The sequence below is a fragment of the Prionailurus bengalensis genome, chromosome B2 (assembly GCF_016509475.1).
Source record: "Prionailurus bengalensis isolate Pbe53 chromosome B2, Fcat_Pben_1.1_paternal_pri, whole genome shotgun sequence".
NCBI lineage: Eukaryota > Metazoa > Chordata > Mammalia > Carnivora > Felidae > Prionailurus > Prionailurus bengalensis.
Genome location: NC_057349.1, coordinates 118890309 through 118910594, shown reverse-complemented (window position 1 = coordinate 118910594; position 20286 = coordinate 118890309). Strand labels below are relative to the sequence as shown.

General features: G+C 36.7%; 1 protein-coding gene across 1 annotated transcript in view; it reads right to left on the bottom strand.

Annotated features, from left to right (window-relative positions):
* Window positions 1-20286, bottom strand: part of ENPP3 (ectonucleotide pyrophosphatase/phosphodiesterase 3) — a 74726-nt gene that overhangs the window by 43626 nt on the left and 10814 nt on the right. Inside the window, exons 4-11 of the mRNA XM_043592385.1 lie at window positions 19771-19896; window positions 16736-16796; window positions 14891-14988; window positions 6301-6380; window positions 3236-3355; window positions 2610-2719; window positions 1092-1157; window positions 279-351 (exon numbers count right to left, since the gene is read on the bottom strand). Coding sequence (XP_043448320.1) covers window positions 279-351; window positions 1092-1157; window positions 2610-2719; window positions 3236-3355; window positions 6301-6380; window positions 14891-14988; window positions 16736-16796; window positions 19771-19896 — 734 coding nt within the window. The remainder of the gene's footprint in view (window positions 1-278; window positions 352-1091; window positions 1158-2609; window positions 2720-3235; window positions 3356-6300; window positions 6381-14890; window positions 14989-16735; window positions 16797-19770; window positions 19897-20286) is intronic.

Here is a 20286-nt window from a genome sequence, read left to right as displayed (position 1 = left end):
TTCCACTGTATGAAATAATAGTGCTACATCTAAGTTTTCAATGAATGTTTATCAAATGAATCAAGATGTAGTCATAAACCAGGTATATCTTTTAGACTTTTAATTTTTTTTGGAATTTTTAAAATTTTTAATAAGGTAGAGATACTTTTAGACTGTTCGCTATTTTAATGTCTTCATGTTCATATCAGATACATTTGTATTCAGTGAGAATTAAAGAATATTTTACTTTGTGGGTTAGGGCTAGATGACTTTATATTTGTTCAATAAAACCAACTTACTCCGGCACTGACTGGCCCATTTTTATGTCCTGCAGAATCAGGCTCTTCCACATAGATGGTATAAAAAGCAGGTCTAGGGGTAAAATTGAAGCAGAGAAAGACATTATCAACTTGGAATAAACCTACGGGTTGGATTTGGCAAGTGCATAGGTTTAGAACTTGGTGGCAGTTTCCTTCCTTTTCTCTGGCCTCCTTGTCTTCATCCAGGCCCCGTCGTTCCACTTGGCCCAGAGGGGAGGTACTCCTAACAGGAAGTAAGACCTTCCTGGGCATGAGCGTTGGTCTGACTCACTTATGACAATCTCCCTTATTCTTTCTGCTAAGACCTCTCTTGGTGTGCCTCAGCCTTCTATAGTTCCCAGTCTCTGACTTTCCACCCACTCTTTGTTCTGCCATTTGAATTCTTTCTTTAGATGGCTGGTTTCTGAGGCACTGTTGACATGTTGCTCTCTTTCAGGATGCTCTGACTCAGGACTGTTTACAGGGCCTTGCTCTGGCACCTCTAGCTCCATGAATCAATCCTCATAATGAAGTCTCAGACCCTTTCGCCATTCTGCCTCCCGTCTACATCAGGTTCTGTGTTACTTGCCTCTACTCCTGGTACTGGCTCTATCTCTATTGCCCCATAGTGCCAGTCACATTCTCAAGAGCAAAAACTCAACTCAACTGCTCTCAGGAATAATTCTTGAAAATTTCTTAAAAAAGAAAATGCCAAGTTTCTTTCAGAAGTGGTCATTTAAAGTAAAGAAATAATTGCATTTTATACTCTCAGATATCCCAGCGTGCCAGCACTTCTCTGATTCTAAATAATACCTTTCAGCTTTGGGCAGGTCCAGCCATTTCAACAATGTAAAGATCCTCTCTTCATATGGGATACTTCTGAAAAGGAGAGAAAAAAATAATTTTCAAAAATGACTCAAATAAAAAAAATAACTCCACTATATTCCTACTCAGAAAGACAGTTAATATTTTCAGATGTCCATTTTATGTTCATACATGATCAGAATACTGAAGGGGATTCAGTATTACTCAGTGGGATTCCTGTTTTCAATACTTATATAGAGATACGTTTGTCTCAGTGTAAATTAAATATATATTGTTTTCTTTCTTTCTCATCCTTCCATCTTCCGATTTTCCCCCAACTGAAATAAAGACCATTAATTACTATCCATTCGGTTTATTTTTATTTCATTTATTTATACATTTGTGTATATTGGGCACCTATTTGTTAATTTTAAACAAAATTTATCAGTGGGAAAACCAAAGATGCTTTCCTTCCTAGAGATGACATTCTAGTGAAGACAAACATAAACAATAGATCTGATACATAAATAAATTCTATTGTGTATCACAAGGTGACAAATGCTAAGGATAAAAGAAACACCAGAGCACAGTAAGGTGAGAATTCAGAGTGGGGGATGGTTTGGAATTTGAAATCTTAGTTTAATCAGGCTAAGACAATATTGAGAAAGTAATTTTCGAGCAACAGCCTGAAGAGGGTGACAGAGCAGGCTATGGAGATACATGGAGTGAGTTATCTCAGGCAGAGGGAACAGCCCACACAAAGGCACAGTTCTGATGTGTTAAGGCCTACTCAGGAGGTCAGCACCAGGTGGAATAATGGGAGACAAGGTCTGAGACACAGTGGGGTGGTTGGGGTCATACCAATAGGACCCTGAAGGCTTTTACTGTGAGTGAAACAGGGAGCCATTCAAGTTTTTAGTGCAAAAGAACGTCGTAATTGGACTTGTTTTTTAAAGTTAACATTCTGGTTGGTAGATAGAGAATAGATGGTAGGAGACAAGAATAGAAGCAGGGAGATGGGGAAAGTGCAATAATATAGGCAAAATAATATAGGCAAAAGATGATGGTTGCTCCAACCACAGCAGTAATGCTGGAAATAACAAAAGTTCATAGATGGCATACATTTTGAATTAGAGTCACAAGCATTTACTGACAGATCAGGTGAGGGATGTAAGAGAGAGGAATCAATGATAACTTCAAGATTTTTGACCCAGGGGCGCCCGGGTGTCTCAGTCGGTTGGGCCGCTGACTACTGCTCAGGTCATGATCTCGCGGTCTGTGAGTTTAAGCCCCCCGTCAGGCTCTGTTCTGAATGCTCAGAGCCTGGAGCCTGCTTCAGATTCTGTGTCTCGCTCTCTCTCTCTGCCCCTTCCCTGCTTGCTCTCTGTCTCTGTCTCTCGCTCAAAAATAATAAACAATAAAAAAAATTAAAAAAAAAGATTTTTGACCCAAACAACTGGAAAAATAGAATTACTACCAAGGTTAGTAATCATGCCTGCGTAGGAGCAATCATATCTTCATGACTACCTGTTATAACTCATGTATATAGAAGGAAAAGAGCCATTGATAGCGACGTCTGATCCAGGCCAAAAGAAGCTACCAGCTTTTAAACCTTGATACGTTGCTGTCAGCCAGATCTATAAGAAGAGAAAACTTAAGGTAAGTGGAAGTCAAAAGAATAATCTGTTTGGGTAGAACTTGTAGAAATGGTGCCATTTTTTAGCAACTAAACAATATTAATTAACATTCACAAAATTTAATTACATAGGGATCCACCCCAAAAGTCAAGTACATATTAAGGTAGTAAGAAAGATCACTCTTTTTCAAATTGGTAAAACTGTATAGTTCCTCTTTTGCTTTTAAAGAAGTATAAAACAGAAAGGGGGGGAGGAAATTAACAGAAAACCCTTCTGAGAAACCTCTAGATTGTTATGTTTAGAATACTACATCCAAGTTTCAACAGAAGGCAAGTTAAGTGAACAATCATGAATATTTACATGATTTAAATTATAATTATAAATGGTGAAACACCTTCCCATTACTCCCCACACTTAGAAATTAGAAAGATCATGTAAAAGTGCAGAAAGGAAAGTGATCCACTATCACACTGAAAAATGGAGATTATTTCGATGCCACACGTAGATGCTACATACTGGTTGCCCTTGCCACCAAGCTGGATTGTTTTTCTCCTTTGATGAAAGTGAAAAATTCTTGTTGAGGTTTACATCATACATATTATTATCAATGATGCCATGGGATTCTGGATATAATCCCTAAAATGATAATTTCAAAAAAGATTTAAAAGAATATATCAATCACTTTTAAATTAAAATATCATAAGATCTATAACTCATGTCTTAGAAAGACGTCATACAGTTTTCAATACAAAACCCCTGGGTCTGAACCTATACCAAATATATATACATGTATATGTATATATGCAGGTATAGGTGCAAGTGTAGGTATTGGTATGTATAAGTGCAGATATAGGTACAGGTATGTATGTAGATAGGTATAGGTATAGGTATAGGTATAGGTAGGTGTAAGTGTAGGTATAGGTGTAAGTGTAAGTATAGGCATGGTTCCACCATGGTCTAGAGCAGGAAATGAATGATATTAGGCAGATGGCTTGTGCTAATGACATTAATCTAACTCTTATGTGATTAATAACTGTTAATTAAAGTTTCTTACATTATAATAATGATCAGCCACTGGTTATACTGGCAATAATAGCAAGAAATGTACTACTTAGAAGCTTTTAAGTATCAAATATCTTGGCTAAAGGGGTTAAAGTATGTTACCAGCACTTTAGAAGGGAGCCTGCCAAATTTCTCTCCATCTTCCCTTCCACTTATCCATCAATCCAATTATTTTTTTTTCAATCCATTAACACATATTTATTCAATTATTCCACACATTTTATTGAATGCCTATGATATCCCATGCATTTCTAACTATTTCTAGATAGATTTTAGGGTCCTTATTTCAGAACATCACTATATGGATCCACTTATGTATAACACCTTATTCATATATCCATACATATGTGTTATATATAATGTGTGTATATTTATGTATATATGCACACATATAGTCAATTCTCTTTTTATTGAAGTATAGTTGACATACAGTGTTTCAGCAGTTCCAGGTGTACAACACAGTGATTTGACACTTCTACACATTACACTATGCTCACCATGGTAAGTGTAGTTACCATCTGTCACCTTACAACATTATGACATAATTATTGACTATATTCCTTATGCTGTACTCTTCATCCCTGGGACTTATTTATTTTATAACTGGAAGTTTATACCTCTTAATACCTTTCATATATTTTGCGGATTCTCCCCAACTCCCTACCCTCTGGCAACTACCAGTTTGTTCTCTGTACTTATGATTTGTTTCTGTTATTTTGTTTTGTGCTTGTTTGTTCATTCGTTTTGGCTTTCAGATTCCACATATAAGTGAAATCATAGGGCATTTGTCTTTCTCCGTCTGACTTATTTCACTTAGCATAATACCCTCTAGGTCCCTCCATGTTGTCACATTGCAAGATATCATTCATTTTTACAGATGGTAATATGCCATATATAACTCATCTTCTTTATACATTCATCTATCAGTGGACACTTAGGTTGCTTCTATATCTTGGCTATTGCAAATAATGCTCGTTTTTATATGTCTTTTCATTTTCTTTGGGTAAATACCCAATAGTGGAATTACTGTATCTTATAGAATTTTATTTTTAATTGTTTGAGGAACCTCCACATTGCTTTCCACAGTGGTTGTACCAATTCACATTCCCGCCAACAGTGTGTGAAGGCTCCAATTCACATTCCTGCCAACAGTGCGTGAAGGTTCCTTTTTCTCCACATCCTTGCCCATACTTGTTATTTGTTGTCTTTTTCATACTATCCATCCTTATAGGTGTAAGGTGATATCTTATTGTGGTTTTATTTGCATTTCCCTAATGATTAGTAGTCAATTCTTGTTATCTGTGGTAATTATGTTCTATAAAGTTGCTACAAACACTGAATTAGTGAATACTGAACCATTGCTCCTAGGGAAAATAAGGTGCAAGCCTCTAGTCACAACACTTTTATCTGCTGATCAATACATAATCTTGTTTTGTCTATTTCTGTTTAAAAATTATCATTTAATATATATTGTTGGTTCACTATAACTCATGCCTGAGTAAAGCTTATCTAATACACATATAGTCAGTACACTGTGAAAACGTTTGTTTACTATATGAGAGTTAAAACAAGAAAGGCAGAGTGTCACCTTTTAGACCTCAACTGGGAATATGTGAGCTGGGAAACTCAAATATTTAGGTAAAATCTGCAAATATATATATATGCATATATATATGCATATATATATATTTGCATATATATATGCATATATATATGCATATATATATGCAAATATATATATATCATATATATATCATATATATATATAACATGTTATATATATTATACATATATTACACACATAATATATATATATACATTGCATACATTAGACATTGTTACTTTAGGGTTAAAATTTAAATAAGTTATAGTTACTGTCCTATAGTAATAAAAGAGTAAATGCAAAGTGGTAAAGACATAATATCCTTTGGTAATAAAGTCTGAGGTAGAGGACTCCTTAAGATGTGTTGTAAATCTATAAATGTTAAAAAATTTAATTTGCCCTTGAGTTCATTTTGATCATTTCACTTACATCTTATTACACATTAAGGAGAATTCACTTGGTTTATTTCCTTTATCTAAAGACTTATAGCCAGCATGCATTTATTTACGAAACAGAAGTCTTTGTCAAATTAAATACAATGAAAAGATTAGGGAAAAAAGACATTTCCTACATCAAAGTGGCTGTCTTCACACATAACCTACAATTCCCAGCAGACTCAGAAAAGTGGAGGCAAATCAAAAGATCAGAGGAGAATGGTATTTCTCACATCCAAGAAGCTATCCTGGCCTGTCACACAGGTGAATTAGCCTATTGCTGGGACGTTCATTCATACGTAAGATCTCAGAGCACTGGATGGCCTCACAATGAGATGCTACCTCCTAGCCTGAATGAAGCCACATGTGCTTCTGAAATGTGTGTGTGACATGGGGCTCAGCCACTTCCTGTGTAAGCATGTCTGTCGTGGTCAGTTGCCTGTCTATGGCCTGTCAGTCTTGCCACTGGGCCAAACACTTACCGTGACAATAGTGTAATGATTTGGGAAGGTTTTGGTTGGATAGACAGCTCTCATGTATTTTGAATGAATTCCACATGTTTCTGCAACAAAACATAGTGAGAAATTAAGAAGTTGTTTTTTCCTGGTAAGTTTTTTTAAGTAAAAATCTAAACATAAAGTTTTTACAGAGAAATAAAAAGCTAACTAAAGAGTGGATTGAAGATGGAAAGAGGTTGAAATTCTTTTTTTTATTTAATTTTTTATTTTTAAAAATTTACATCCAAATTAGTTAGCATATAGTGCAACAATGATTTCAGGAGTAGATTCCTTAGTGCCCCTTTAGTGCCCATTTAGCCCGTCTCCCCTCCCACAACCCCTCCAGCAACCCTCAGTTTGTTCTCCATATTTATGAGTCTCTTATGTTTTGTCCCCCTCCCTGGTTTTATATTATTTTTGTTTCCCTTCCCTTATGTTCATCTGTTTTGTCTCTTAAAGTCCTCATATGAGTGAAGTCATATGATTTTTGTCTTTCTCTGACTGACTAATTTCACTTAGCATAATACCCTCCAGTTCCATCCACGTAATTCCAAATGGCAAGATTTCATTCTTTTTGATTGCCGAGTAATATTTCAGTGTGTGTGTGTGTGTGTGTGTGTGTGTGTGTGTGTATATATACACACACACCACATCTTCTTTATCCATTCATCCATCGATGGACATTTGGGCTCTTTCCATACTTTGGCTATTGTTGATAGTGCTGCTATAAACATGGGGGTGCATGTGTCCCTTCGAAACAGCACACCTGTATCACTTGGATAAGTGCCTAGTAGTGCAATTGCTGGGTCGTAGGGTAGTTCTATTTTTAGTTTTTTGAGGAACCTCCATACTGTTTTCCAGAGTGGCTGCACCAGCTTGCATTCCCACCAACAATGCAAAAGAGATCCTCTTTCTCCGCATCCTCACCAACATCCGTTGTTGCCTGAGTTGTTAATGTCAGCCATTCTGACAGGTGTAAGGTGGTATCTCATTGTACTTTGATTTGTATTTCCCTGATGATGAGTGATGTGGGGCATTTTTTCATGTGTCGGTTGGCCATCTGGATGTCTTCTTTGGAGAAGTGTCTATTCATGTTTTTTGCCCACTTCTTCACTGGATTATTTGGGTTTTTTGGGGTGTTTTTTGGGTGTTTGGTAAGTTCTTTATAGATTTTGGATACTAACCCTTTATCTGATATGTCATTTGCAAATATCTTCTCCCATTCTGTTGGTTGCCTTTTACTTTTGCTGATTGTATCCTTCACTGTGCAGAAGCATTTTATTTTGATGAGGTCCCAGTAGTTCATTTTTGCTTTTGTTTCCCTTGCCTCCAGAGACGTGTTGAGTAAGAAGTTGCTGAGGCCAAGATCAAAGAGGTTTTTGCCTGCTTTCTCCTTAAGGATTTTGATGACTCCCGGTCATACATTTAGGTCTTTCATCTGTTTTGAGTTTATTTTTGTGTATGGTGTAAGAAAGTGGCCCAGGTTCTTCTGCATGTCGCTGTCCAGTTTTCCCAGCACCACTTGCTGAAGAGACTGTCTTTATACCATTGGATATTCTTTCCTGCTTTGTCAAAGAATAGTTGGCCATACGTTTGTGGGTCCATTTCTGGGTTCTCTATTCTGTTCCATTGATTTGAGTGTCTGCTCTTGTGCCAGTACCATACTGTCTTGATGATTACAGCTTTGTAGTATAGCTTGAAGTCTGGGATTGTGATGCCTCCTGCTTTGGTTTTCTTTTTCAAGATTGCATTGGCTATTCGGGGTCTTTTCAGGTTCCATACAAATTTTAGGATTATTTGTTCTAGCTCTGTGAAGAATGCTGTTGTTACTTTGATAGGGATTGCATTGAATATGTAGACTGCTTTGGGTAGTATCGATATTTTAACAATATTTGTTCTTCCTATCCAGGAGTATGGAATTTTTTCCATTTTTTTGTGTCTTCTTCAATTTCTTTCATAAGCTTTCTACAGTTTTCAGTGTATAGATTTTTCACCTCTTTGGTTAGATTTATTCCTAGGTATTTTATGTTTTTTTGTGCAACTGTAAATGGGATCGATTCCTTGATTTCAAAAAGGTTGAAATTCTGATGCCTACAATTCCTACATTCTAAGTAATGTCAGTTTTTAATAGAGAAGTGAAAGACTCTACAACATTTCTCTATAAAGGCCAGGTCATAAATGTTAGGCTTTGTAAGTCCATATGTTCCTTGTTATAGCAGCTGAATTCAGCTATTGAGGCCAAAAGCATCCATAGATGCTACACCAACAAATAAGCATGGCTGTCCTCCAATAAATCTTTATTTATGGACATTGAAATTTGAATTCCATGTAATTTGTACATATCACTAAATATTCTCTTTTTTATTTCTCAACCAGTTAATAATGTAAAACAATTCTTAGCATTTACTAGGCCACACAAAAATAGAGTGGGCCACATTTTGTCCATGAGCCACATCTTGGGGATCATTCAGCTTAGCATACCCCAAATTACACACTGCCACAAGCTTTGTATGTTTGTGTTGCTCCTCTCTTTCTGACTCAGGTCATTATGATGAGAATTTCTATATAACATTTTCATCCCAGCTAATAGTTCTTATGTGACAGCGTCCAATATAACAAAAGTCAACACAACTATCTAGGTAACTGAAAAGGAATTTGCCCTATATACGAGCATAAGCCTATGTCACGTAGTAACATTTATAAAATAAGTAGTAAATAACTTTACTACTAATTATTTTCAGTACAGTTTCCATTTGATCAGTGAAGTTTCCTGTGATCTGTTTTCCACAAAGTGCGGCATCAATTTTGCTTTCAAATGTTCTGCTGTTTTCGATCTGTGCAATAACGCCACTCAAGGTCAGAACCACTCCAGCATTGCTATTTCCTCTCCAACAGTGAAGGATAAGAAATTTTCCATTTCAAAATACTGTCAACTCAAATTCTAAAAGAAAGCTTCATCATTATTGATTTTATTTAGGTTAAAACAAAAAGCAAAAATGATTGTTGTCCAGAAAGTTACAAAGTTTATAGTTGGAAACAATGAAAGTTTTCTCAAATAGGCTTGGAGTTGGTCCAATATGCAGTGTTTCCAATATGACCTAGGGATTATCTCCTTCAGAACCTTCTTGGGCTCCATATCAAGTTTACTAAATAGGACTCTGGTAGGAATGGAGGGGTAAGTAGAATATGAAGAAAAGAGATCTGGAAAAAAAATCAACATTTGTGGCAAGCCACCCAAAGTGGTTCTGATGTACCTAAGTTTGAGGCCTGCCCTAGGATTTGATTTCTAAGTATAATTAAAGATTAAAATAACCTTTTTTTTTTTCAGTCAATACTACCACAAGTCTCATACTTAACCAGAGAAAGACAACATTTATTATTTTTAAGAAGTCATACAATAAGAAAATAAAATGAGATCCAATTTGCTTATATAATTAAAAGAATTTAAGTAGGGGGGGAAAACATACAATAAACAGAAATATTAAAGTCAGTTTTTCTTTTCATTTCCTTCAAACATGGGTGATGTAATCAAATTCTTAAATGCCTAAACCCATGGAGTATAAAATAAAATACAAACTAAGCTAGCAGTAATGTAAAAACATGACATTAGTTGGGATGTCCCAAATAGGACACACCTGCGGACTATCCATGATTCATGCTACAATTTTGGATCACCTGCCTTTGAACAAGAGCTGTTGTAGAACAGCTCACAGAAAGCAAAATATTCTATAATTGTTTCTTCTAGAACTTAATAATCTAAATCATAAAAGAAGGAAGGATACACAAGAAACCAACAAGAATAGATGCTTCTGCAGAGATAAAGCTAGAAAGATCTGGAAAGAGTTTTTTTGTTTGTTAGTTGGTTGTTGTTAATCTACTATATACATTTTAATATAATTTTTAAAAGTTTATCATTTGTGTATTTTACTCTTTAAAGAACTTTTTCAAAAAGGAAGTACCAACCCCCCAAAAATCTGGAAACATAAATAGAATAAACACATATCCTTAGAAACTATAAACTTGGGCACCTGGGTGGCTCAGTCGGTTGAGTGTCCGACTTTGGCTCAGGTTATGATCTCACAGCTCAGTGAGTTCCAGCCCCGCGTCGGGCTCTGGTGCTGACAGCTCAGAGCCTGGAGCCTGCTTTGGATTCTATGTCTCCCTCTCTCTCCGCCCCTAACCCACTCTCATTCTGTCTCTGTCCCTCTCAAAAATAAATAAACATTAAAAAAATTAAAAAAAAAGAAACTATAAACTTTAAGAAACTATAAACTTTAACAAAACTAAATGCGTAGTAGGTGAAACAGCTGACAGATACAGCAAAAACAGTACGAGGATGGAAGTGTATAGCAACAAACAGCTACATTAAAAAAGAAATTTTACATAAACAACCTAACTTTACAACTCAAAGAAGAAAAGGAACAAACTACATCCAAAGTTAGCTGAAGGAAGGAAACAATAAAGATTATAGCAGACATAAAGGAAACAACGAGTAGAAAAACACTTGTAAAAGTCAAGAAAATTAAAGTTGGTTTTTTGAAAAGATAAAATTAACAAACCTTTAGCTAGAAAACACCTTCTCCAGAGAAAAGTCTAGGACTAGAAGACTTTACTGATGAATTTTCTCAAGTATTTAAAGACAAATTAATGCACGGGGCGCCTAGGTAGCTGTCAGTTAAGGGTCCAATTTCAGCTCAGGTCATGATCTCATGGTTCGTGAGTTTGAGTCCTTCATCAGGCTCTCTGCTATCAGCATAGAGCCCACTTCAGATCCTGTCTCCCTCTCTCTCTGCTTTTCCCCCTCACATGCTCTGTCTCTGTCTCTGTCTCTCTCAAAAATAAACATTCATATGAAACAAAGAAGAATCAATGGCGATCATTCTTAAACTCTTCCAAAAAACTGAAGAGAAGAAAACTGTCCCAAACTCATTTTATGAAGACAGCACTTACCCTGATACCAAAACCAGACAAAGACACCACAAGAAAAGGAAACTACAGGACAATATCCCTGATGAACATAGATAAAAAAATCTTCAACAAAATACCAGGAAACTGGATTCAACAGTACATTAAAGGAATCACACACCATGACCAACTGGGATTTATCCCTGTGATAAAAGATGGCTCAACATATGAAAATCAATTAATGTGATATACCACATTAATAAAATACAGGATAAAAATCACATGATCATCTAAATAGATGCAGAAAAGGCATCTGATAAAGTTCAATACTCTTTCATGATAAAGACTCTCAACATACTAGAAATGGAGGGAAATTACCTCGACATAGTAAAGGTCATGTATGGAAAGCCCACAACTAAGATTATACTCAACAATGAAAAACTGAGAGCTTTCCCTGTAAAATTAGGAACTAGGCAAGGACCCTTTCATATACCATAAACAATATCTAACTCAAAATGAACTAAAGACTCAAGAATCTTACAAGAAAAGAGGAGGAGAGATTTGTGATATTGGTTTTAGTAATGATTTCATGAATATGACACCAAAAACACAAGCAACAAAAGCAAAAATAAACTAATGGGACTGCATCAAACTAACAAGCTTCTGCATAGCAAAGGAAACCATCGACAGAAACAACATATGGAATGGAAGAAAATACTTACAAACCATATATGTGGTAAGGAGTTGACTTCTAAAATAGATAATAAATTCTTACAATTCAATAGAAAAAAACCTAATAACCCAATTAAAAAATAGGCTAAGGATTTGAATAGATACTTCTCTGAAGAAGACCTACAAATGACCAATACATACAAGATGATCAATGTCATTAAACATCAGGAAAATGCAAGTCAAAACCACAATGAGATATCACTGCACACCTGTTAGGATGGCTATTATCAGAAACACAAAAGACATGTGTTAGTGAGGGTGTGGAGAAAGTGCAACCCTTGTGCACTGACAGTGAGAATAAAAAACAGTTATACAACTATCATATGATCCAGCAATCCTACTTCTGGATATTTATCCAAAATAATTGAGATCAAGTTCTTGAAGAAATATTAACACTCCCATGTTCAATGCAATACTATTCACAATAACCAAGATGTGGAAACAACCTAAATGTCCATCAATAGATAAATGGATTTTTAAGTGGTGTATATATGCAGTGGAACTTGATTTGGCCTTAAAAAAATGAAACCATATAAATGAATCTTGAGGACATTAAATGAAATAAGCCTGTTACAGAAAGACAAATACAAATAATTCCACTTATATGAGATCTAAAAGAGTCAAGGTCTTAAAACAAAGAATAGAATGGTGATTTCCAGGGTCTGTGGGGAGGAAAAAAATGGAGAGTTGCTAATCAATGGGTATAAAATTTCATTTACGCAAGATGAATAAATTCTAGAGATCTGCTATACAACATTGGGCCTATAGATAACAATATTTCATTATACACTTAAAAGGCTGTTAAGTGGTTATATCTCCTAAGTATTTTTACCACAATAAAATTAAAAAGAAGAAAGAAAGAGGAAGAGGGGGAGGAGGAAGAGGCAGCAGACAGCAAACGGCATCTGCTGTGGAGAAGTTAAGAATTCTATTGTTTGTGAAAGTAAACTCTGCTAACTAACTCTGATCTTCAAAAATCTACAAATGTTGCCTGTCAGATACACCTGTTACCACTAGTCTTAATCAATCCCCAATTTCCTACCTAACTTTCCAGGAAGCCTGACTTGTGGTGCAAGTCGAATTACTTCCATCTCACCTGACAGTCTGCTGTTCTTGGGCCTGACCCTTTTTTTTTCTGTCCCCACCCACACTAAGACAAGATAATGACCTTGTCCTCTCACTAGAGTTGAGTCTGAGTCCTTTTAAGTCACCAATATGACTCACTGTGCTGTGGTATTAGTTCATGCTCACCTTCCCAGACCGCTGTCACCCAACTCAGGCAGCTTCTTGGGATACTGGAGATGGCGTTCTAAACTTCCTTAAAGTGATGTCTGTTGTCACACACCTCACCTCAAGCCTACTTTTCCCAGGAAGTCCTAATCCTAAGTCTCATTCACATCTATTCTTAATCAGGCCTCCTGGAAACTAACAGCCCATTTTGCCTTGGTAGACCTAGTTAGTGATGTCTACACATTAAATAATCAAATGTTGTCTCCATGACTTAAAAAATACATATTAAACTTTAAAAAGGGAACATTCTCAATGGCCCAATGTTTCATTGGTGTCATTTCCAACCCTGAGTGGGATGAGCAAATCAAATAATTCCCCTTCAGAAGGGGTTCGGTTCAGCCTGGCTAGCTAAATTCCCTTTTGGATACAGAATTGGATATCCCGATTGTCAAGGAAAATTCAGATGAGGAAATACAAACTGGGAAGTGTTAATCAACTTTCCAGGCCAAAGTAACTCAGCAGTTAAATGACAAATCCTGAATTTGAAGCTAATTCGGTCAGAGCCCCAAACTCTCAATGTCTTTGCTGTAGTTCTGCCTCAGGGGATAAGAAAAAAGCTGAAGAGACAAAGTACCTTGTGTTGTAGGGGGAAGCAGTTCATCTCTCTAGAGTCATGGAATTTTAGAGCTGGAATTAACAGTAGAATTCCATAAAGTTAATCCTCTCATTTTACAAATGAAGAAACGAAGACCCAGATGAGGTAATTGACTTACTCAGGCTCAAACAGCTCTTTTTTAATAATTTGGAGAAAAATAAAAACAGGATTCCAGTAAAATTGCGATAAACTTTGAGAACCTTAGAGGCAAAAGAAGGCCTAGTGGAAGGAGGAAGAAAGAAAGGAATTGTCAGGCAGTGAAGAATACAGACTCTGGAACCAACCCTCTGGTTCCAACCATGCTCTGATATACTTCTTGGCTCTGTATCCATAGGTACCAAATTTCTCCTTATTAATAACTTTATAAAACTGTATGAAGGCCAAGTGTCCTAAAAAGAAGTGTCACATCCTGATAAAGATGATAACAGAAACAATAATTACAATCACAGCTTAAAACCATTCAGTGTGTACCACATATACATTCTCACAGTATTTGCATCAGGTAGGAAGTGACCATTTTACAACTGGAGAGAAAGAGCGCCAATAGGTGAGATAAGTTTGCCCAAGGTCTCACAGCTAATAAGCGGTGAAGCCAGGTTCCAGTCAGTTTCATTCCAGAACCAGAGAGAGATACTAGACTTTTTGCCTTCTGGAGCGTATGATGTGCTGACTCTGCTCTGCCATTCAGACTCCTTCAGGATCATGTCCTTGCTGGTCATATTCTTGTTGCTAAGACCCAGAACCCAAGTCTGACAAACACGACTTTTGAGACATTATATGTGAACAGATTTCCATAGGATGAAGTTATATTCAAATACAAAACGAATCACAAACAAACAAACAAACAAACAAAAAGATGAGCATGCTTCAAAAAAGACGAGGAGCCAAAAGTATGAAACTAGGTATCCTGAGTGGTGAAGTCCTCAGGATCTCCAGAGGTCCTGGGAGAAGACAAACTACTAATATGGAAGGTCAGGAAGAAAGGTGCACATCTACAGGATAGCTAACTAGGTGTCCTCGTCGTTTGTGTGCCTGTGGTTGTGGAGGACTTACTCAGTTTATGAATATTAGGTAGGAGAGTATCCCAGGTCTGCAAATATTCAGCTCTAAATCCATCCATGGAAAACAAAATAACTGGTGGCAATTCAAATCTGAAAGTGGAAAACAGAATTAGTACATGTTTTTATTGTAAAAGAAAAACAAAAACAAAGACGTCTGTACTACTTACAATTCTCCAAATTAGAAAATCCTTAGAAAGCACATTAAGACAATTATCATGTTTTTCTTCTTTCCCTTTTTAAAGATTTATTTTTTGATGTTATTTATTTTGAGAAAGAAAGAGAGAGAGCATGAGTGGAGGAGGGATGGAAAGAGAGGGAGAGAGAGAAAATCCTAAGCAGGATCCGCACTGATGATGATGTTGACTTAATTCTCACATGAAATCTTCTGAACTTGGCATTATTATTGTTATTACTACTACTACTACTACTACTACTACTTTAAATTTTTTAATGTTTATTTTTTGAAAGAGACAGAGAGAGAGAGACAGAGGCAGAGACAGAGATGGAACGCGAGTGAGGGAGGGAGACAGAGAATCCCAAGCAGGCTCCAGGCTCTGAGCTGTCAGCACACAGCCTGATGCAGGGCTCAAACCCACAAACTGTGAGATCATGACCTGAGCCAAAGTTGGACGCTTAACTGACTGAGTCACTCAGGCGCCCCTCTACTACAATTTTATAGATGAAGTTCAGAGAAGTGACTAGTGCAGAGTCTCAGGGGCAAGACCAGGAGTCAAACTCAAGTATCCTTTTTATTCTAAATTCTTGGCTCTTCCTCCTGGATGCTGCTGAACTGGGCAACTGGATCTGAGGACTGGGGTAAACCAAAGTGGCATGGTACAAAAACAGACATTATCCACACACTTTTTTTTATATATAAAATAATGCTATCTAAAAATGACTGCACTAACTCTTCCTATAGCCAGGTATTCCTTTTTTCTTCTACCTCATCATCTTCCTCCCACTGCTTGGGCCAGAATGAAGTAGGGGACGGGCATAAGGGGCCACTGGAGAAGAAATCCATCCTGACTGGGACATGATGTGGGCATGTTTCCAGGATTGGGAAAAGTCCAGTAGCAGCCACCACAAATGTGTGGAGGAGATGCATAGGAGGGGTCAGCGAGGGGTTCTACCTCACATGTTCATCACGCATGTACACATAACGAGTCCTCCTCATCCTTCAAGGTCTACCTTTCCTTGTGAGGCCTTCCATGGGCAAACTTCTTCCCCTTCCCTCAGTAAGTATAAATTCGAGGTACCGGGATGTGAATAGAGAAGAGTTCTGGCTGGAGTAATTCAGATCTAAATTCCAGTCCTGATCATAGGACCTTGGGAATGTCAGTGTGTAATAGTTCAACAAATCTTTTTTTTTTAATTAATTAATTAATTTATTTATTTAAAAAAATTTTTTAACGTTTATTTATTTTTGAGACAGAGAGAGAGACAGAGCATGAACGGGGGAGGGGCAGAGAGAGAGGGAGACACAGAATCTGAAGCAGGTTCCAGGCTCTGAGCCATCAGCCCAGAGCCCGACACGGGGCTTGAACTCACGGACCACGAGATGGTGACCTGAGCTGAAGTCGGCTGCTTAACCGACTGAGCCACCCAGGCACCCCTAAACAAATCTTTTTAAGTCATTGTTGTAAGACATGAATCTAAAAAAATTAATTTAAAAATGCTTTGTAGACAAAACTCTGAGTTTGAAGTCAGAAGAATCCTCATCGTTTCTTAACTTTATTGTTTTGAAATATAAATATAGTGGAGGAAATTCCACCCTGTGTCTCAACTACATTCCATGTGCCATCTGTTAAAGGAGAATAAAAACTGCCCTTATTCTCACCCTTCTGGACACTGAGACGGCTGGGCTGTGCCACACTCTTCTTTCACCCATGGGGTTTCTCCTAAAAAAATGTAAGATCAAAATCTTTAGACAACTACACCATAAAAAAAAGAACAAATGTTCAATGACCTTGATCTTTCCAAACTACTTAGTTCATGTTATTCCAATGACTTAATTCTACCGGAACATGTTAAGTGTTATTCCACATGGTGAAAAGGTCAGTGCGTCCAGATATTTGCACAGATCGAATATCAAGAAGCTCATCTTTACCAAGAAAAACAAAGGAGATTCATTTAACTGGAAAGGGACAATTAGAAAAAATGAGTTTAACAAATACAGATATACCATCTAAAGAAAGGAGGAAAGAAATCATGGTGGGGGGTGGGGGTGGGCAGAAGCAGCCAATGAGAGTAATTGATATCAACTGGGAAAACCTGAACAAAGATCTTAACTAAAAAAATTTGACTTCATAAATGTTTCTGTTTATAGAACATTCCAGCTGATTAATGAAGTAGAAATGATAGTGCATAAATGTCATCACTTGCACCCCTTGATGGATATACGCAAGATCATCAATGGCTAACATCCCAGAAAAGGTGACAAGCAGTCAAGATGTGCCTCTTGATGGAAGTAATACCACCATCTACGGAGTATACTTGAAAAATAAATAAATAAATAAGTAGCACTTGAATCTGAACAGTCGTCTGATTCTGATTGCAACTACCAATTTTCAGGAAATGAGATGACAAACTGCTTAAGTTACAGGGGATGCAGTCTACAAAGCTCAGACTGGAAAACTGTAGAACAAATGGCCCTTTTACTCCAACATGTAAATTGCAAGGGGAAAAAAAGAAAGAGAACCTACTTTTAAAGGACTTGAAATACATCAGCCACTTGTAATGTATGGAATCTATTTGGATCCTACTTCAGACAATCTTTTTAAAAAATGTTACGAAACAAGCAGAAAAATCAGAACAGTGGATATTTGATGACAACAAACAACAATTGATATTTTTAGATCTATTAATGGTATTATAATTTTGTTGAATACTTACATTTTTTAGATATGTCCTGAAAATATTTACAGATGAATATTAACTCTAGGATTTACTTAGAAATAATCTAACATTTAGGGAGAAAAGCTGGGGTGAATAAAATTACATTTTTTTTAAGAAAAACAAAATCCAAAACTTGAAGATAAGCAAAAGGAGGAGTGATCACCAAACTTCATTTTAATGTCATTCTGGGAATTATCTAAAATGGACGTTATCTAATCAAATGGATTATCTAATTACCTAGGAATGTATACCTTTATTTAGCTTATTCTTTACCATTTATTTTACTTCACAGTAACAATAGCAGTTAATTGGTAGAAAAGTGATAGCAACACAACTGATTCTCGTCTGATAGCAAAGAAATTTTCCTGTAGAAATGCAAATCATTTCTATCCCACTAAAAGTTACAGCACTTTTTACCTCATCCTAACATTCTTTCCATACTATATATACTTAGTCTCTTTCATTCTCTTTAAGCCAACTGAACATTCCAGTTGGTTATCTCATGAGTGAGCTAATTACTCTTTGACATGTTCACGTTACATTTATATGAGAGTTGTGTTTTTATCTTTTGAAAATTATACTTTGTCAAGATGAGACAAGACTGGCCATTAGTTGGTAATTGCTGGGGCTAGGTGCTGGACCATACTATTCTCTTCTGTACATGTGTTAGAAGTTTATCATAAAATCTTTAAAATTCTAAATTTAAAATGTAAGAGTAACTGGCTGGTTTCTTCCAAAATTATTCAAATGCCTTCAAGCTACTGCTTAAAGATTTAATTTTGGCAAAAGTCATGTAACCTCTTTAAACAAAATGTTGAATCCTTACAGTAAGAACACATTTACATTTATTTTGAAAAATAAGCTGAAATGATGAAATTAACTCCATCAAAGTGCCCAGTTAGTGGTGGTAGTAAACTTCTACACTGCTAAACAATTATTTTTGTATCTATTAAGTTTGAACAATATTGTGCAAGGAATTCAGCAGGAAATTTTACCATATGACCTGAGGATCAGTCTTGAGATAAAAAGTTAAAAGTTATATATTTGGGGTAAAAGCTGGGAAAATATAGAGGTCAGAGGCAGTGTGGTCAGTGAACTTCTAGAAAGAAGCAAGCAAGAAATTATGCTTGCCTTCGTGAATGTAGCCGAATTTTTAATGATACAATGCTAAATGTCAAGCAATAATTATTTGAAAAAGAAGTTACCATTTTAGGCTTTTATTTTTCTTTTTTGATAGCTCTTTTTAGTTGGTTTTCAATTACATTTTGTAATAAAAACTGATTCATCCATTAGTGCAAAACCTATTTTCTACTAAGAGATGACAGTTAATGTTTCTTCTATAACATCTTCCTCCTATTCCTCTTATTGGGTGTGGCATTATGAAAAAAAGGTTGATAGCTTGAAGCAATTTTGTTGCTGTGTGTTTATGCTCATTTTTCATAAATTTCATTAGGTGTTCAGAGGGATTGGTAATTGAAAAAAAAATCTACAGTATCTCACTTAGAGCTGGAATCAGGAGTTGAACCTGTATCCTAATCAGGCTCTGCATTAACTCTCTCACGGTCCTTAATCAGTAATTTAACCAGTCAGGACACAGCTGTTTCAACAGTAACATTGGTTTAACAGACTGATACACAAGCCAGATATTCTCTTTCCTCATGTTTTAACTTTAGGATCTGCCATCTGGTGTCTCAAACCACAAGTATTTCTATCATAGTCATTGGACTAGAGAAACCTTGCCTTACCAAGAAATACAGAACTTTCATCTTTCTCTTCTTTTCTGTAGTCCCTATGTTATGAGCTCCCTCTCTCTACAGCACACAAGCCGCATTTCTTCCCACGGTAAACACACTGGCCATTTCTTCTACGTGGAGTAGCTCAAGATTCTCTGACTCGTTTTCGTTTATGCAGCCTAGACCAGTCAGCTCTGGGGTCACCGAACCCGCAGAGGCAAATGGTTCAATCTCCTCTGCTTACCTTGACAGACACTGTTATAGTCAGCACAGCAGTCTTTCCTCTGCAGACAATCATCTGAACAAGAGCAGAGGCTGGAATCTAGTCTGGTCTCCCCACAACGAAATCTATTGCATGTCCATATTCGAGCTGTAAAATCACACAGTTCGGTTGCCCGCATTTAACTTCTTGTAAGTATCCAACATCAAACATGAATTCCATGCGTTTATCCCTGTATTACTGGGCAGTCAAAGTCTTGGCTTATCGCACTAATAAATGAGAATATGTAAGACAAAGAAGGGGCTATCCACCGCTTTTCTCCATTTGGCACGGGTGCAGTCTTTCAAGCAGCAGCTCTGATCCACCTAGCAGGTACACCTCTGAGTTTGGAGAAACTCTGAACACTGGCTCTGTCCCCACCCAAAAGTAGGAGTTCCCAACAGCGATGAACCGTTATGCCTGATTGTTGCCACCCAAGAGCAGTTTTGTCTAAGGACAGGCAGCAAGGAAGAGGCAGTGACAACAGAAGTAGCAGGAACA